This window comes from Neoarius graeffei, chromosome 7 (assembly GCF_027579695.1).
Source record: "Neoarius graeffei isolate fNeoGra1 chromosome 7, fNeoGra1.pri, whole genome shotgun sequence".
NCBI classification, from domain to species: Eukaryota; Metazoa; Chordata; class Actinopteri; order Siluriformes; family Ariidae; genus Neoarius; species Neoarius graeffei.
In genome coordinates, this window is record NC_083575.1 from 43,788,679 (window position 1) to 43,808,701 (window position 20,023).

A 20,023-nucleotide genomic window follows, 5' to 3' on the forward strand; every position below is an offset into this window, starting at 1 on the left:
TCTGTTAGATTAAATGGAGCGAATGCTTGTTGGACCAGACATGCCCAAACCACCTGTACAATCTACCAAGTTAAACATTACACCTTACACACATTAACACTTGCTCATTCATACTCTTAACTCTGATACCTCATCCAGTCACCCACTGTTTCACGTCATACAGGTTAACAACGCAGTGGCACTGAAAGTAAATGATCTAAAGAACAGGGTCGGCATTGAGTGGAAGATTATTGCATTGCGCTGATTTAAAATTTGTATTTTTAAAAATGGTATCTCCTCTGCATTTCATATGCTCAGCGTAGGATTAGGGCTGTACAGAAATCCTTTTAACCTCTCAATCTCAGTTTCTTTCAGTGTCTGTTCTGCAGCATCTGCACTTGAGCAAGCATTGCATAAAACCGAGCAGTGCTATTCCTTCTTATTGGTGGAGACGTTGTAGACATTGTGCCACTTGTCCTCATGTGTACATGAAGTGAGAGTCCGCAAAGGAAAAAAGGGGAGAAACAACATTTGAAATTTTAAAGGACAAGAGTTTTCAGGATAAAACTAGAATGTAATGTTTTTTTTTTTTGGGTTTGGTCATCATGGTATGTAATATTCAGTTACATGGAGTTTTATGGTTTACTGTCTGAGCTTTCACAGAATTTTTGATTTATCCTTTTTTTGACCCACCAAACTAGTGAAAGTGATAATACCCAGCATGCCGTAAACCAATACATATTCAAGTATTGGGAATCCATACTGAGCAACCAATCAGGATCTCACTCTCACATCTTCCTCTAACACGTTCCCAGTAACAAAGCACAGTGGTATTGAGAGGTCCCGAAAAAAACAAACGAAAAAAACTTGGATTTTTAAATGCAAGCCAGAATTGGTTTTCTGAACAGCTTTTCGTGTTGTGCATACGACTGCACCGGACATGTTTCCAACTGAAGATGGTGTTTTTTTACAGGCAGTTTGGATTGATAATTTTGCCCTGTGTCTGAAATCACTCCCTACTCGCTATATAGTGAGTTTGCCATTTTGTAGTGCTGTCTGAATGTATAGTGAGAATTATTACACCCTATATAGTGCACTCAAAGTATCCCACAATGCATCATGAAAAGTAGTGTACAACCGATGGTCACTAACCAAGCAATATATCCCATCATGCATTGCAGTTGCACTGAAAGAAATCGAATCAAAAGCCTCAAATTTGATTTAATAAAAGGCAGCGGCAAAGAAGCAAGTATTCAGCCTTGATTTAAAAGGACTGAAAGATGCAGCAGACACACAGTACTTTGTAGCGGAGCTCCCAGCGGAGCACCATACCTAAGAAAAAATGGTAAACCCATCGAGTCAATCTCTTCTCATTATCTCTAGCCGCTTTATCCTGTTCTACAGGGTCGCAGGCAAGCTGGAGCCTATCCCAGCTGACTACGGGCGAAAGGCGGGGTACACCCTGGACAAGTCGCCAGGTCATCACAGGGCTGACACATAGACAACCATTCACACTCACGTTCACACCTACGGTCAATTTAGAGTCACCAGTTAACCTAACCTGCATGTCTTTGGACTGTGGGGGAAACCCACGCGGACACGGGGAGAATGTGCAAACTCCGCACAGAAAGGCCCTCGCCGGCCACGGGGCTCGAACCCGGACCTTCTTGCTGTGAGGCAACAGCGCTAACCACTACACCACCGTGCCGCCCCCCCATCGAGTCGATGATTATTATTATTATTATTTTGTAAGTTTATTTATTTTTATAAGTTTAATGGAGTTTCAGGTAAGCAGTTTCTTGTCATCAAAATTTTCCGTCATACTAAAGTTAACTCAAACCACCTTCAGTTACTGCGCGCATTGAAAATGTCGGGCGAAACTATAGTTCCCTCAAGAGGACTGAAGGGTTGATGCCGTGAAAACTGCGTAAAAAGATTTCAAGCAGGTTTATAACCTGAGAAGTATAATAAACATGAAATATTTTAATTTTATTTTCCGTCAACTTGGTTACTTCTAGCTTATTGCATTGATAGAAATCAGTTCAGACCTTTTCTTTAAAATTGCTGTTTTTTTTTATGTTTTCATTGTCTTTTGTGAACCAGGATAATACAAGTAACGAATTTTAAACAGTCAGCCAGTATGTTAGACAAAATACTTATTCGTAGTATCAATTTTATTGAATTTGACAACCAAATGCTTCATATGAAGTTTCCATGACAACCAAACAGCGTGTTAAAAAACGCAGACCGCCAGTAATGCAGGTTGGGATTCTAAAGATGGCGGATGAACTGAAGAGTCCATTTTTTGGACTGACCAGAAAAGTTTGAATTATTTATGTTACGTGAGAGCTTCGTCGCTAGAGGTTAAAAACGATGTCTGGTGTATAGCTCGGTTTTTCCTGATGGCGTGTTTAGGAAATTGCCAAAATGCTCTAGAAAACCCATACACACCGCCTAGTGGCCAGTGTTAGTAATTACCAGCCATACACACCGCCTCGTGGCCAGTGTTAGTAATTACCAGTCATACACACCGCCTCGTGGCCAGTGTTAGTAATTACCAGTCATACACACCGCCTCGTGGCCAGTGTTAGTAATTACCAGCCATACACACCGCCTCGTGGCCAGTGTTAGTAATTACCAGTCATACACACCGCCTAGTGGCCAGTGTTAGTAATTACCAGTCATACACACCGCCTCGTGGCCAGTGTTAGTAATTAGTCATACACACCGCCTAGTGGCCAGTGTTAGTAATTACCAGTCATACACACCGCCTCGTGGCCAGTGTTAGTAATTACCAGTCATACACACCGCCTAGTGGCCAGTGTTAGTAATTACAGTCATACACACCGCCTCGTGGCCAGTGTTAGTAATTACCAGTCATACACACCGCCTAGTGGCCAGTGTTAGTAATTACCAGTCATACACACCGCCTCGTGGCCAGTGTTAGTAATTACCAGTCATACACACCGCCTCGTGGCCAGTGTTAGTAATTACCAGTCATACACACCGCCTAGTGGCCAGTGTTAGTAATTACCAGTCATACACACCGCCTAGTGGCCAGTGTTAGTAATTACCAGTCATACACACCGCCTAGTGGCCAGTGTTAGTAATTACCAGTCATACATACCGCCTAGTGGCCAGTGTTAGTAATTACAGTCATACACACCGCCTCGTGGCCAGTGTTAGTAATTAGTCATACACACCGCCTCGTGGCCAGTGTTAGTAATTACCAGTCATACACACCGCCTCGTGGCCAGTGTTAGTAATTACCAGTCATACACACCGCCTCGTGGCCAGTGTTAGTAATTACCAGCCATACACACCGCCTCGTGGCCAGTGTTAGTAATTACAGTCATACACACCGCCTAGTGGCCAGTGTTAGTAATTACCAGTCATACACCGCCTCGTGGCCAGTGTTAGTAATTACCAGTCATACACACCGCCTAGTGGCCAGTGTTAGTAATTACAGTCATACACACCGCCTCGTGGCCAGTGTTAGTAATTACCAGTCATACACACCGCCTAGTGGCCAGTGTTAGTAATTACAGTCATACACACCGCCTCGTGGCCAGTGTTAGTAATTACCAGTCATACACACCGCCTAGTGGCCAGTGTTAGTAATTACAGTCATACACACCGCCTCGTGGCCAGTGTTAGTAATTACCAGTCATACACACCGCCTCGTGGCCAGTGTTAGTAATTACCAGTCATACACACCGCCTCGTGGCCAGTGTTAGTAATTACCAGTCATACACACCGCCTCGTGGCCAGTGTTAGTAATTACCAGTCATACACACCGCCTAGTGGCCAGTGTTAGTAATTACAGTCATACACACCGCCTCGTGGCCAGTGTTAGTAATTAGTCATACACACCGCCTCGTGGCCAGTGTTAGTAATTACCAGTCATACACACCGCCTAGTGGCCAGTGTTAGTAATTACCAGTCATACACACCGCCTAGTGGCCAGTGTTAGTAATTACCAGTCATACACACCGCCTAGTGGCCAGTGTTAGTAATTACCAGTCATACACACCGCCTCGTGGCCAGTGTTAGTAATTACCAGTCATACACACCGCCTCGTGGCCAGTGTTAGTAATTACCAGTCATACACACCGCCTCGTGGCCAGTGTTAGTAATTACCAGTCATACACACCGCCTCGTGGCCAGTGTTAGTAATTACCAGTCATACACACCGCCTCGTGGCCAGTGTTAGTAATTACCAGTCATACACACCGCCTAGTGGCCAGTGTTAGTAATTACCAGTCATACACACCGCCTCGTGGCCAGTGTTAGTAATTACCAGTCATACACACCGCCTCGTGGCCAGTGTTAGTAATTACCAGTCATACACACCGCCTCGTGGCCAGTGTTAGTAATTACCAGTCATACACACCGCCTAGTGGCCAGTGTTAGTAATTACCAGTCATACACACCGCCTCGTGGCCAGTGTTAGTAATTACCAGTCATACACACCGCCTCGTGGCCAGTGTTAGTAATTACCAGTCATACACACCGCCTAGTGGCCAGTGTTAGTAATTACCAGTCATACACACCGCCTAGTGGCCAGTGTTAGTAATTACCAGTCATACACACCGCCTAGTGGCCAGTGTTAGTAATTACCAGCCATACACACCGCCTCGTGGCCAGTGTTATGCTGTGTTCACATATATACCGGTACGAAAGTGGTATAACTGTATCGATACAAAGTATACCGGTACAGTTTAGTGCATCTGTCCACACTAGCGAGAAATGCTTGCGGTTTTCTTTCACGGTAGCTGAAATGCGCATGCGCGAAATGTTTCCGTGGTTACCGAGTAACTTCCTTCTGAGAATATGGCGGATGAAACAACGTGTGCTTTTTGTTGTCAGTGTACAGTCTGTATTTCTGGTGGTCATTTATTCAGTCGAATCGTATAAAACGCGCGAGGCAGTTGAGAAAGAAACAAAGAAAACGAATCTCCGTTCTTCACTATTTTATTCAGCGAAGACATCGATTGAGGTGTGTGACTTTGTGCATGCGCATTATATTTGTATCAATACAGAACCTCTTCATCTGTCCACACTACAGCGAAGCGCTACAGTACCGTTACTGTACCGGTACGAAACCCATACATTTGTGGGTTTCGTACCGATACAGTTATACCGCTACAGTACCGGTATAGTTGCTAGTGTGGACAGGTGTTGCGGCACGAAAGTAGTATCGTATCGGTACAAAATCCCTAGTGTGGACAGGGTATTAGTAATTACCAGTCATACACACCGCCTAGTGGCCAGTGCTAGCCAGTAAAGAAATAATACAAGAGAGACTGGCTATGATATAAGAAAATTCTACAACCCAGAAACAGATGGGAGCTCTGCTTTTAGGCAGTGCCTAAATCTATATATTATGTATTAATGTGGAAAATGCACTCAGTATAATATGTATTTATCACAAAAATACATGCATGCATTTATTATTTTGAAGCCCACCAGCCAACTGATCTGGCACATTAATTGTGCGACAGTAATGACGTAAACAATGGTGCAGTGGAATAGTGTCAAAGTGTTTTTTTCATTTACCACTGGGCTCACTATATAGTCCTCTATATAGTAATTCCCTATATAGTGAGTACGGAGTAGTTAGAGTGAGTGGTTTCGGACACGGTTGGTCTAAGTTGCTCCATCTATGCAGCACCCATTTCCTCTCCACTAAGTAACAAACTATCAGTAAAATTGGTGTGCTAACTGAGACCTTTACAGGCTTCACTTGCTAGTTAACATTCATAATTTCAAATGCTTTTATGTAGAGCTTCATAAGGTTATCATATTTGTACTGAGAAGTTGCCTAGATGGGACATGTTTATCTAACTTTGTTCAGCTGACAGAAGAATGTATAGTTTTCTGCTGGGCAGCACCTCTGCGTTCAGTTGAACAATGTCCCCAATGTTGTAACTAAAAAACAAAATACAATGTACCTACAAATGTCCAGGAAAAGGAAATGAACTGAGGTCGGAGAACTGGTTAATGTCTGATGGTAAACACTTGTCTTCACTCCTGTAGTTATTACTAAAGATGGCTAGTAATGTCATTAACACACAGGTTAATAATAACAATAACGTAACATTTCTAGCGAGCATTATGGAAGATGTGTGTTGCTAGCTTCAATTATTTGTCTTGTATTTTTGAAAGACCTATAATTGCTCTCTGGATGTACTTTTTTTTTTTTACTAATTTTGCATCCACCCCTAATATAAAGTACCAGGCAAAAGTTTGTATACACCAATTTCAGTGGTTTTCTTTATTAATTAAGACACTTTGTCTTAAAGTAATGATGGATGTCGTTTATCTCGGGGCTTTTCAAAGTGTGGGGCGCGCCTCCCCTAGGGGGCACCAGAGTTCTTCGGGGGGGGGGGGGGCGCAACGTGAGGAAAAATAAACCAGAATAAATTACTATTGCGGACATTTGGCGAACTTCAGCTAGCCTTTGCCAGAGACAAAGTCAAGTCAACTTTGTCAAATATGCTATACATGCTCGACATACAGCACAGATGAAATATCAGTCCTCTCTGACCCATGGTGCAAACAGGCAATGCAATAAATAAAAATAGAATAATTGAAAAAAAACAATAATATAAACAGTATAAACACTCTAGATAGGAACTAGACATAGACTAAACACTCAGACAAACAATATAAACAGTATAAATAAACAGTGTAAACACTAGATAAGAACTACACACAGACCAAATACTCAGACAGACAATATAAACAGTATAAATAAACAGTGTAAACACTAGATAAGAACTACACACAGACCAAACACTCAGACAATATAAACAGTATAAACACTCTAGATATAAACTAGACGTAGACTAAACACTCATATATAATATAATCACACACACACATAAATTGGTTCAAATAACCAAACAGTCAAGGGCAATTGAGGTATAGCAGGTAAACATGAAATAAGCAGTATAAACAAACTAGCAGCTGTTAACATGAGGTAGTGTGGAATAGTGCAAATAAGCGAGGTAAAGTGAGATGTGCGGTCCCTGAGTTCAGTGTGTTAATGAACGATGAGATGTGTGTGTGTGTGTGTGTGTGTGTGTTGGGGGGGGGGGGGGGGGGGACTGTGAGGATGACACATCAGATACTGAAGGGGTGTGTGCGAGCAGAATCTGTGGCAGGGGGCAGAGGGGGGAGGAGGATCAATTTTTAGTACCTACAGTGAGTGAGGAGATGGAGTCTGGGCCAAGCAAAAAAAGAAGGAAGTATGACCACGATTATTTAAAGTTTGGATTTTCATGGACTGGATCTGAAGATGCTCCACTGCCACAGTGTGTTGTCTGCCAAGAGGTGCTAGCTATCGATGCTATGAGATGTTTAATATGTGTAAAACAAGTGTTTTTTTTTTTTTTTGTAAAGCACAGATGTTTAAAATGTGTACAAAAGAAGTTTTAAAAAGCACAGATGTTTAAAATGTGTACAAAAGAGGTTTTAAAAAAGCACAGATGTTTAAAATGTGTAAAAAGGTTTTAAAAAGCAGATGTTTAAAATGTGTAAAAAAAAGTTTTAAAAAAGCACAGATGTTTTAAATGTGTAAAAGAAAAAAATTTTTAAATGTGTACAACAACCATTTTTTTAAATACGAATGGAACATTAAGTATAGCAACAACAAAAATTGTAAGGGGGGGGTGCTGTTGTTTATTTGCTCTCTGAGGGGGGGCTGACTCTCCCACACTTTGAAAACCCCTGGTTTATCTTAGGCTACATCCACACGACAACGGCAACGAGATGTTATTAAAAAAAATATCGCATCCACATGGGCAACGGATCAGTAAAATATCAGGTCCATATGGCAACGCAACGCTTGCTGAAAACGATGCAATACACATGCCACACCTCTGGGGCGCTGTAAGACGGTCCCTTCGGAGACACTAGAACAATAGAAGTAGTAAGGACGCATGCGCATAAACTATTATGCGCGAGACTTCATATTAGCCACAAAGTCAGAAAAATCTGTTCGTAAAATTACGTTATAATGACCAAATACAATGAAAAGTATTTTTCCAGTCTCACCTGTGAAAGGTAATCCCATGTGATCTCATTTGGACGGTAAACCTGTTGGTACAGTTAAACGCAGCACATGAATGAGGCATCTTTATTCTCCGCTTTGACCCATCCAATATGGTGGCGAGGATGACGTATGATTCTACGTGGAAGGCGGCGTCTTTAATGGTCCGGAATAAATTGAATGCTACACGTTGATGGATTAATTTGTTCTTCTACGCCCTTTTTGAGGAATGTATTGTAGGACTTAAACCAACATCTGAAGAGGTGAGATCGATCCTTTTTTTCCCTATTTTTGCTGGCGGGATTGACTCTCTCTCTCTCTCTCTCTCTCTCTCTCTCTCTCTCTCTCTCTGCACCATTACATAATAAATATTCACAGTGAAAATATTTTGTAAGCGCGTTTCATGAACCAAGTTATAGGATTTGTTGACAACTCGCATCGAGTTCGTTACACTTCTACCCGGCATGAAGCACATGTGGTTGTGACGTCATCGTAAACAAATCCGTTCTTCTCATCCAGACGACTTCGCAACGGCGCCGTTGCCAGATCTTTCTGCTCTGGAACCCGTTCTCAAAAGATTTCGTTTTGGAGCACCCAAAACGCCGGTGCCGTGTGGACGCCAGGCCGAAACGATAAACAATTTTATCGGATTCACCTGAATCCGTTGCCGTGTGGACAGGGCCTAAGTTGAGCAGTTCTTGACGTATGGATTACTGTAGTTGTGGAATAGGGCTATTTACTGTGTTTTTTTAATTATTTACTATCTACTGTTTGAGTTCAAAAGCATTAAAGTGGCAAGAAATTGCACTAATTAACTTTGTGATGAGGCACCTGTTAACTGAAAAGCGTTCCAGGTGACTGCCTCATGAAGCTGGTTAAGATGATGCCAATGGTGTGCAAAGCATCAAGGTAAACGGTGGCTACTTTGAAGAATCTGAAATATGATTGATTTTTTTTTTGTTTACCACATAATTCCATACATAAGCAATATGTTATTTGATAGTTTTGATGCCTTCAGTATTGTATGTAGAAAATGGTCAAAATAGAAAAAAAAAAAAACAATGAATGAGTAGGGGTGTCCAAACTTTTGACTGGTACTGTATATAATTTCCTCAGTATTCAAACCAGGAAATCCCAATATCCAGTCCACTGCATCATTGCTGTAAGATGCAAGTAGGTATGTTTATGCTAGCTTTATCGATTAGTTAAGTTTTTAGATTTTGGCCAAAGTGTCCTGTGAGGTGTGTGTGTGTGTGGGGGGGGGGGGTTAAATAAATGGCCCAAATGTCTACTTGCAGTTAAAGGGAACAAAGTTGTACAAAATAAATGTAGATCTAATGACTTGATGTATGATATGATTGACTTGGCTGAGTGAGTCATGGATTTATGTGCTGTATTGTTAAACTGTTCAGTGACGTGTTACACACAGATCCAGTTTAGCAAGACCAAGCAACTTAAGTTATAGATGGCAGAAGGACAGAAACAACAACAAAGTATTTAACCAACTATTAATATTACTGGTTTCCTTTTAACTTTGAGTGCTTTTGGTACCCTGATAGGACTATTAATTTATGCTAAATAGCGACATGTACTAGGAAAATGTAGGTACATTCGGCAACAGTAAAGTACTTTAATAAATATGTATATTGTTCTTTAACAGATTGGACAAAGCTTTTTGTTAGAATCATGTGGGTGAAGAAAAATCGAAGGCAAAAAAAAACCCTGTGAATCTTATCTTATTTCAAAAATCTGGTGCAGCCCTGCCTAGGATACAATATAGTGATGCTATACACTACATCGTACATGCCATTTGCTATTCAGCCACAGAAAAAATGTGGTGGAAAAACAGACAAATGTAACAGGGTAAAGGTACATCTCAGTTTTTGTTTGTGGTTGCTTAAGATTAAAAAGTAATCTCAATAAAAACTGCTTTTATGATAAGACATTGAAACGCTCACTTTTTTTAGTGCCATGATGTGCCTCTCTTCCATACCACTTCTATATGCTCACTGCTTTTCTCACACTTGACCTAACAGCACTCATCTTGTTCAGTGTCATAGCTAATAAATTCCTGAGCAGTGTGTTTGTTTTTCCTTCTTTTGTCTTTGTTTTTCTGTTTTGTTTGGTCTCTCCTGTCCTACGCTAATGAAGTCACCTGTGTGTAGGTATAAGCGCACGCATGCACACGCATACTTCTGCAACATAGGAGGGCGTTGGCTACATGTAGTTCTACATTATGTCTTGATGGTTGGATCATATTCCCTTTTTACAGGTTCTAAGTAGTTTTAATATAATTGGAAAAATGTGTTTGAGGAAGGGATGGGGTCAGAGTACATGTTGCTTGTTGCATTGACTGAGAGCGTGTCTGTCTTGAAGAGGAAAATGTTAGGTTTGGTGTGGTAACAAAGTTCTCCACATCTATAGACACCTTTGGACTGGAGGAACTTTTTCATAGTTCTTAGAACTGTTTGAGGACGTTCCCCTGTTTTTGTGTGCTCCCAATGCAGGAACTGAGGACAGTGGTAGTTCTCAGAACATCGTTTTGAGGTGTGTGTGTGTGGGGGGTGTTTTTTGTTAATTTAATAAAATTTTTAAAGCTAGTACTTCAGGGTAGGTACTCTCCTAGCACAAGAGGATCCATGAGTGAAGTAAGTGAACTACGTACTTTCAAGGCCTGAAAAAGCCCTTGAAAGTATGTATTTCTCGGAGGAGGTCCCCATTGGGTAGTTCCTCTCAAAGTCCCTATAACTGTTTGGTCTGAAAGTGCCTAGTAGAAGTACCACTTGAGGACTCGGTCACAGGTCTACTTTAACAGTAGAACTGTAATGGAGTTGGCCACATTTTACTTGATGCAAAACTAAAAACTTTTGTTTGATTAAGCTGAAAGTGAAGAGAAGGCAAATAAAATCAACCAAGTTTGTGATTCTTGCTGTAATTTAGTGGTGAAGTTGTATATTGGTTAGAAGTGTGTGTGTGTATATGTGCTACCTGGCTAAAAAGTCACCATTTGGATTTAAATAAGAAAATACTTAAGAACCTTTGATTGGATAATTACTGTAGTGATTAATGGTCCAGCTGGCTCCAATTCTTTTAACCCTAACTGATGCAGTCAGTAGTTTTTTGTTTCTTAAAGATGTCCAAAGACATATCCTGTGGTTGTGGAAAAGATGTTACTGTGTTTCAGAAGGGTCAAATTATTGGCCTGCATCAGGTAAAGAAAACAACTAAGGAGATTGACATTACTGGAATTGGGTGAAGAACTGACCAACGCATTATTAAAACCTGGAAGTATGGTTGTGAACCGTCAAATTCATGGAAGAAATGTGATCAGAAAAAATATTGACTGACTGTGATCGGAGATGATCTAAACACTTGAATAGAATAGAATGCCTTTATTGTCAGTGCACAAATGTACAATGAAATTTAGTTCGTCATAGGAGAGCAAAGCCACTGCATACTTGCGCGAAACCACTCTTGGGCACTTCAGCCCAAGGCCGTCCCATGGTAACCTAACTGCACATCTTTGAACTGTGGGGGAAACTGGAGCACCTGGAGGAAACCCACGCAAACATGGGGAGAACATGTAAACTCCCCACAGAAAGGTCCTCGTCGGCCGCTGGGCTCGAACCCAGAACCTTCTTGCTGTGAGGCGACAGTGCTAACTACTTTCATCGCTGTGCCGCTACCGGACACTTTGGCCAAAATCTGGTAAAAACTCAACAGTAGAGCTCACGGCTGTATTTAATAGTGAAAGTAAGAGTATTTCCACACTTGCAATATGATGAGAACACCACAGGATTGTGACTAAACAGCTGTTTGGCCATAAAGAACAGCACTTGTTTGTGAGGCTAATCTGAAGAAAGGGCTTCAGTTTGCTTGGGAGCATAAAGATTGGACTCTGAAGCAAGGGAAAAAGGTCATTTGGTCTGAGTCCATATTTACCCTGTTCCAGAGCAATGGGTGTGTTTGGGGTAAGAAGGGATGCACATGAAGCAATGCATCCATCATGCATAGTGGTCACTGTACAAGCCTCTGGAGACATTACAGGCATTTTGCAGATGCCCTTATCCAGAGCGATGTACAAGTGCAAAAGTCAGGTACAAGAAGTGCTGAACTTCGAGACAATCAAGTTCTCATGCCAAATGAACAAGTGACAGAATAACAGAATATTACACTGTGTTAAAGTAGCAGCAATCAGGAAACAGCCAAGGAAAACAAGCCAACGATACAAATGAGCGGACAAAGTACAACTAAAATGGAGAAAAATCAAGCCCCAGCGGTTAACACGAAGTTATCATGACCAGGCCAGCCAGTACACAGCTTGGATTGGTCAAGACTGCTAAGATGGCTACATGCTTACACAGTGGACAGGGAAGCAGGGGAAAGGTACAGCCTGAAGAGGTGTGTCTTCAGTCTGTGCTTGAAGCTGGTCAGGGAGTTAGCAGTTCTGACCTCAATGGGATGCTCATTCCACCCACAGGGAGCCAGGATCGACAACAGTCTTGAGTGGGCTGGGCAGGAGAGGAGGTGGTGACCACTAGCAGTGGAACCTGGGGATCTGGCTGGCATGAAGGGTCAGATCAGTCTCTGGAGGTATGCTGGACCTGACCCCTTGACTGCCTAATAAGCTAGCACCAGCGTCTTAAATTTTGATGTGAGCTGCGACAGATAGCCAGAGAAGGGCAGCGAGCAGAGGGGTGGTGTGGGAGGAACAAGGGAGGTTGTAGTCCAGTCAGGCTGCAGCGTTCTGGATGAGCTGCAGGGTTCTGGTGGCATATGCTGGGAGGCCGACAAGGAGAGGGTTGTTAGTAATCCAAGTGAGAGGAAAAGAAAGAAAGAAAGCACACCTTTATTCATCACACACTTGTGAAATTTCATCTCTGCATTTAACCCATCTGAAGCAGTGAACACACACATGAACAGTGAGCACACACATACCCAGAGCAGTGGGCAGCCATGCTAACAGTGCCTGGGGAGCAGTCGGGAGTTTGGTGCCTCACTCAAGGGCACCTCAGCCCAAGGCCGTCCCATATTAACCTAACCGCCTGTCTTTTTGAACTGTGGGGGAAACCGGAGCACCCGGAGGAAACCCATGCAGACACGGGGAGAACATACAAATTCCACACAGGAAGGCCCTCGCCGGCCGCTGGGTTCGAACCCAGAACCTTCTTGCTGTGAGGTGACTGTGCTTACACCACCGTGCCACCAGGAGATGATCAGCACCAGGCAGTGTTGTGATCCAGGGTTGCTTCCGTTGGTTAGGTCGAGGCTCAGCAACATTGTGGCAATAAAATGAAGTCAGCTGAACCTGAAATAACCAGGTTAGGCCAAAAAAAAAAAAAAGATGGTGTGTTTCAGGTAACATGAAATACTAAAATAAGGTCGGTAGGTAGGAAAGTGTTTTTTTTTTTTTTTTTTTTTTTTTTAATTTTGTTTGAAAAAATTAACACAAGTAAACATCTTACAAAATAGTATTTTGGCACAGAATCCTTTATACCACACATCATAAAATAAGTGTTTTAAATCTTTAAACGAATAAAAAAAATATTGCAAGAGTTCGAGTTATGATCTACGGAAGCGGATTGCTGCCACACTCAAAAAAAAAATTGGCTTAGAATCAAGTAATTACGTGAAAAGATATTGTTAACAAAGTTATCACGTTTTTACAATATATTTATCATGTAATAACATCACGTAATTTCATGATACAAAATTATCACGTTATTTCATGATATTTTCATGTAATAACAAAACACCTTATCAAGAAATAATGTGAAAATAACGTCCTAGGCTACTTCCATTAAAAGCAGACGGCCTAGCCTACTGTAGAACTTGGGTCGAGCAAAAACACCAAGCAAAAACATGGCTGAATCCTGAATGACTCCTATTTGTATAAATAGGGGACTACATAGGTGGCAAAATGTAGTGTTTTTCCCTGCCATGGAAGTGCACTTGTATACTGAAGAGGAAGCAATTTGCATTACAGCCGTGAATGAGGATTCAAAATGGCACCTCGGCTCAGTTTTCCCTTCCTCCTTCAGTATACAAGTGCGCTTCCATGTTTATGCAGGAGGGCTGATAGAAGTGGCGAAACATTTTACTTATCGTTTCTTTCACAAGTTGAATGCGTTGAAACAAAAAATTATGACAAACTAACGCCGTTTACACTAAAATATCGAGGGAAATTTGTAATAATAACTTTACGGTCGGCAATTTCGCCGCCGAAATTCTCGGTCGGTCGGGTTACCGGAAACACACTTATTTTTTTTAATTTGGCCTTATCACATCAATGGATGTTTTCTTTCCTGATGGCACAACCATGAATTTAAGACTTAAATTGTGAGAGTAGTACAGGGAGTATGAAGAACCATTTTCACACAGGAGTTGGCCACCACAGTGTCCTGACCTTAACCTAATAGAAAATTTTGGGGATGTGCTAGAGAAGACTTGAGTGGTTCAGCTCTCCCATCGTCATAAGATCTCGGCAAAATATTAGTGTCACTCTGGATGGAAATAAATGTTGTGAAGTTGCATAAAGACATTGAAACAATGCCGTGGCAAATGTAATCAAAGCTAAAAGCAGTCTAGCGTTCCCTTGTAACCATATAGGGCCAAAATCATACAGCATGTTGAGACCTCAGCGACCAACGTTATTAAAACATGTCGCATCTCCTGTGTTAACTTTTTGCTCAAATGAAAGTATAGTACAAGGGACAAACAGAATAATGTTGGGGGGGGAGCAAAATGTATTTTTCTTCTACAGTGAAAAATTTGTAATGTTGGTACCCCAAAACATACAGGCCCAGTCAAAAGTTTGGACACCTAGCTACTTATTCATGCTTTTTTCTGAATTTTGACTATTTTCTACATTGTAGAACAATACTGAAGACATCAAAACTATGAAATAACGTAGGAAAATATGTGGAATTGTGGTAAGGCCACACCAATTTGATTAGTTGGTTCTCGGAATCGCCGCTTGAAGAAAATGCAAAATGAAGAAGAAAAATCGAAATCAAACACCGGCCAACAGGAAAGGTCACGTGATGCGAGATCACGTGACGTCGAAAACCAATCAAATTGCCCCTTTCACTTTCTTTAAAGACTTGTGAAGTAGCCTACTCCTGGTCAAATCTTTTTTTTTCTGTGCATTGTAGATGTTCAGTTGACTGTAATTCAATTGTTTATTTAGCCTATCTGTTTACTGGTTTGCCTGTATTGTTTGGCCTATTTCCACTGCTAATTTTACCATCAGAGCATTTTTTTTTTTTTTTAATTTCGCCCGCTCACTTCATATTTTTCCTGAAAAAAATCTGAGAACCAACTAATTAAATTGATGTGGCCTAAACCAAAGTTGGAAAAAAGTTCCAAAAATGTATTTTAGATTCTAAGTAGCCACAGTTTACCTTAATGCTTTGCACACTTTTATCTTAACCAGCTTTTGCCTCATCAAAAGTTAATTAGTGCAATTTCTTGCTGCCTTAATGTGTTTGAGATCAAACAGTAAATAATAAAAGTGCAATAAATAGTCCTATTCCACAACTGTAGTAATCCATATTATGTCAAGAACCGCTCAACTAAGTAAAGAGAAATGAAATCAATCTTTACTTTAAGACATGAGGTGTCTTAATGTTTTGTTTTTGTTTTTTTTCCCCCATTTTAATTAATTGAATTAGGTGTATCCAAACCTTTGGCTGGTACTGTATATGAAGTGAAGTTTGTAAGCAGGAGTGGGATCAGCAACTTGCTAGAGCTCAGGTTTTTCATCTGAAAGCATTCAGCTATTGAACATTTTCTATAAATCAGTAAAGTCTCACTAGGCCTATATTGTATGCAGTATTTCATAAAAGTACCGCGCACAAACTAAAAAAACCCTTTACTGTCTGCTTTTGTGTGTTTGTAGGTCAAACTCTATTTTGAGGCTGCGCTTTGATCACTTTGGCACCGAGTGCAGCTGGGATCACCTATATGTATACGATGGAGACTCCATATACTCTCCTCTACTGGCTGCATTCAGGTACTGTGGGTTATTTGTGTAAATGGCTGTGGGTGTTTCCATCGGCCTGTCTGTGTGAAGAAGCCATAACCAAATAAACAAGCACTCAGTAATGACCAGCAGATCAATGATGTGCTTTAAATATGGAACTAGAGAAGCCATTATTTCTCTTATGCACATGCATGCACATACTGCTTGTATTTACAGTCAGTTCCTGAATTACTGGCACCATTGACAGATTTTTAAAAAGCTTATGAAAAGACACCTTCATTAGCTTAATCTTTTACTGAAAATGTGAAAGAAAACTAACTTTTAAGCGACTTAAATCTCTCTTTTAAGAAAATGACAATCTTTTGCCAAAACATTTAACAACCATCACCTTTCAGTGTGAGAATTAATTACTAATTAACCACAGACATTTTTCCGTAGCTTTTTTTTAAAACCCCATCTTTACCATGGATGCTAATAATTATGCAGATGATTGCACTTGGACGCTTTTTCATTATCAGCTAAAATTGTTTTATTTATTTATACAGAATAATGTCTGTGACAGAATTTGACCCACATAAATGTTGTTGTTTAATTTCATACAGGAATATACTGTATTTTTATTTGTTTTACACATGCCGTTAGAATCTACAGTGGTGTTTGAAAGTTTGTGAACCCTTTCAAATGTTCTATATTCCTGCATAAATATGACCTAAAACATCATCAGATTTTCACACAAGTCCTAAAAGTAGATAAACAGAACCCAGTTAAATAAATGAGACAAAACTATTATATTGGTCATTTATTTATTGAGGAAAATGATCCAATATTACATATGTGAGTGGCAAAAGTATGTGAACCTTTGCTTTCAGTATCTGGTGTGACCCCCTTGTGCAGCAATAACTGCAACTAAACATTTCCGGTAACTGTTGATCAGTCCTGCACACCGGCTTGGAGGAATTTTAGCCCATAATATAATGTTTTTGTCTCATTTGTTTAACTGGGTTCTCTTTATCTACTTTTAGGACTCGTGTGAAAATCTGATGATGTTTTAGGTCATATTTATGCAGAAATGTAGAAAATTCTAAAGGATTCACAAACTTTCAAGCACCACTGTATAATGGCTTTCTATTTATTATACACTCACTGTCCACTTGGAATACCTGCACGTTCATGATCTTATAAGATAAGACCTTTACTATCCCACAATGGGGAAATTTTCCTGTTTGCAGCACAAAATCATTTGGCAGCAGCACAGTGCAAAAAAATCATGCAGATACCGTTTCAGCTTCAGTTAATTTTTACAGTAAACGTCAGAATGGCGGAAAAATGTGATCTCTGTGACTTTGACTGTGGCATGGCTGTTGATAGCAGAAAGGCTGGTTTGAGAATTTCAGAAACTGTTGATCTCCTGGGATTTTCATACAAAACACTTGAATTGATCCAGAATGGTGTGAAAAGCTTGACCTCAGAGGCAGGTTCAAGAGGCACATAATTTAGGACTGCTTATATTTTTGTGCACATAGATGTTGATGTGGAAAATAACATTATTGCTCTCATGTTGTAGTGGTCTGATTGTTCCTGAGCACTACAGCAATGAAACAGTTCCAGAGGTGGTGGCTGAATCTGGATATGCTCTCCTCCACTTCTTCAGCGATGCAGCCTACAATCTCACTGGCTTCAACATCTCCTACAGGTGAGCTGAATAGGCAGCTCTCGACACACGTGAGCAGTTTGTCACTTGTGATATAAAGCAAAAGTTTTGCTTCTAAATTAACCAATGACTTTTTGAAGATTAAAGCTCATTTCTACAGCTAATAAGTAACAGACAGATCAGTCATCTTTTCGTGTCTGCATGAAACCAGTATAGAAAATTTGTTTTTTAGATATAATATATGAATGAGAGAGAGATGTACATGTGTAGAAAAACGTGTGTGTGTGTTATATATGATTTTCTATACACACACGTGTATAGAAAATCTGTTATATAAATTGTACAGTGCCTTGCAAAAGTATTCATACCCCTTGAACTTTTTCACATTTTTCCACCTTACAACCACGAACTTAAGTTTTTTTTTTATTGAGATTTTGTGTGATAGACCAACACAGAGTAGCACATAATTGTGAAGTGAAATTAAAATGATAAAGGGTCTTCAAAATTTTAAACAAATAAAAATCTGAAATGTGGTGTGCATTAGTATTCAGCCCCCCTGTGTCAATCCTTTGTAGAGCCACCTTTTGCTGCAATTACAGCTGCAAGTCTTTTGTGGTATGTCTCTACCAGCTTTGCACATCTAGACACTGAAATTTTTGCCCATTCTTCTTTGCAAAATGGCTCAAGCTCAGCCAGATTGGATGGAGAGTGTCTGTGAACAGCAATTTTCAAGTCTTGCCACAGATGCTCAATGGGATTTAGGTCTGGACTTTGACTGGGCCATTCTAACACATGGATTTTCTTTGATCTAAACCATTCCATTGTAGCTCTGGCTGTATGTTTAGGGTCACTGTCTGTCTTGCTGGAAGGTGAATCTCCTTCCCAGTCTCGGGTCTTTTGCAGCCTCCAACAGGTTTTCTTCCAGGATTGCCCTGTATTTAGCTCCATCCATCTTCCCATCAACTCTGACCAGCTTCCCTGTCCCTGCTGAAGAAAAGCATCCCCATAGCATGATGCTGCCACCACCATGTTTCACAGTGGGGATGGTGTGTGCAGGGTGATGAGCAGTGTTAGTTTTCCGCCACACATAGCGCTTTGCATTTAGGCCAAAAAGTTCAACTTTGGTCTCATCTGACCAAAGCACCTTCTTCCACATGTTTGCTGTGTCCCCTACATGGCTTCTTATGCCTGTCTTTCAACAATGGCTTTCTTCTTGCCACTCTTCCAAAAAAGGCCAGATTTGTGGAGTGTACGACTTGTAGTTGTCCTGTGCACAGATTCTCCCACCTGAGCTGTGGATTTCTGCAGCTCCTCCAGAGTGATCATGGACCTCTTGGCTGCTTCTCTGACCAGTGCTCTCCTTGCTTGCTCCGTCAGTTTAGGTGGACGGCTATGTCTTGGTAGGTTTGCAGTTGTGCCATACTTTTTCCATTTTTGAATGATGGAATGAACAGTGCTTCTTGAGATGTTCAGAGCTTGGGATATTTTTTTTATAACCTAACCCTGCTTTAAACTTCTCCAGAACTTTATCCCTGACCTGTCTGGTGAGTTCTTTGGTCTTCATGATGCTGTTTGTTCTTCAGTGTTCTCTAACAAACCACTGAGGCCTTCACAGAACAAATGTATTTATGCTGAGAGTAAATTACACACAGTAGGACTCTATTAACTAATTAGATGACTTCTGAAGGCAATTGATTGCACTGGATTGTATTTAGAGGTATCAGAGTACAGGGGGCTGAATACTAATGCACACCACATTTTTCAGATTTTTATTTGTTTAAAATTTTGAAGACCATTTATCATTTTCGTTTCACTTCACAATTATGTGCTACTCTGTGTTGGTCTATCAAGTTTTTTTTAATTGAGATTTTAAGTTTGTGGTTGTAAGGTGGAAAAATATGAAAAAGTTCAAGGGGTATGAATACTTCTGCAAGGCACTGTATGTATTTTTAAAAATTTATTTATTTTATTTAAGTGGAGATCTTGAGTGTGTGAGCAACATATTTGCAAGGGCACAAAATCAACCTGTATAGAATAATAGGAGTGCACAGCCACTTGACCACTGCCTGTTTTTCGACTCTGCCTTTGTCTCTACATTTTTGGATCTGTTTGCTTGCGTATTTTCAATAAAACTCTTCCTGCGATTACATCCATCACCCTTGCATGACAAGCTGTCAATTGTCCAACAATCTAGTGGACTAATAAAGCTGTTTAATTAGTTTTATATGAAACTGTTGTGAAAATTTCTGATGTAAAAATGAAACTGTCTGTAAAATTTGTTAGTAAAAAAAAAAAAAACCTTAAAAAATAACCGCAGGATAAAAACCCATCTATCTTATAGCCTAGGTCACAA

The 20,023-nt window shown here is 40.5% G+C and overlaps 1 protein-coding gene across 4 annotated transcripts in view; it reads left to right on the plus strand.

The window, feature by feature from the left end:
- Positions 1 to 20,023, plus strand: part of atrn (attractin) — a 123,624-nt gene that overhangs the window by 7,711 nt on the left and 95,890 nt on the right. For all 4 annotated transcript variants that reach the window (XM_060925725.1, XM_060925726.1, XM_060925728.1 and 1 more), the window contains exons 3-4: positions 15,936 to 16,049; positions 17,584 to 17,712. In XM_060925725.1, coding sequence (XP_060781708.1) covers positions 15,936 to 16,049; positions 17,584 to 17,712 — 243 coding nt within the window. The remainder of the gene's footprint in view (positions 1 to 15,935; positions 16,050 to 17,583; positions 17,713 to 20,023) is intronic.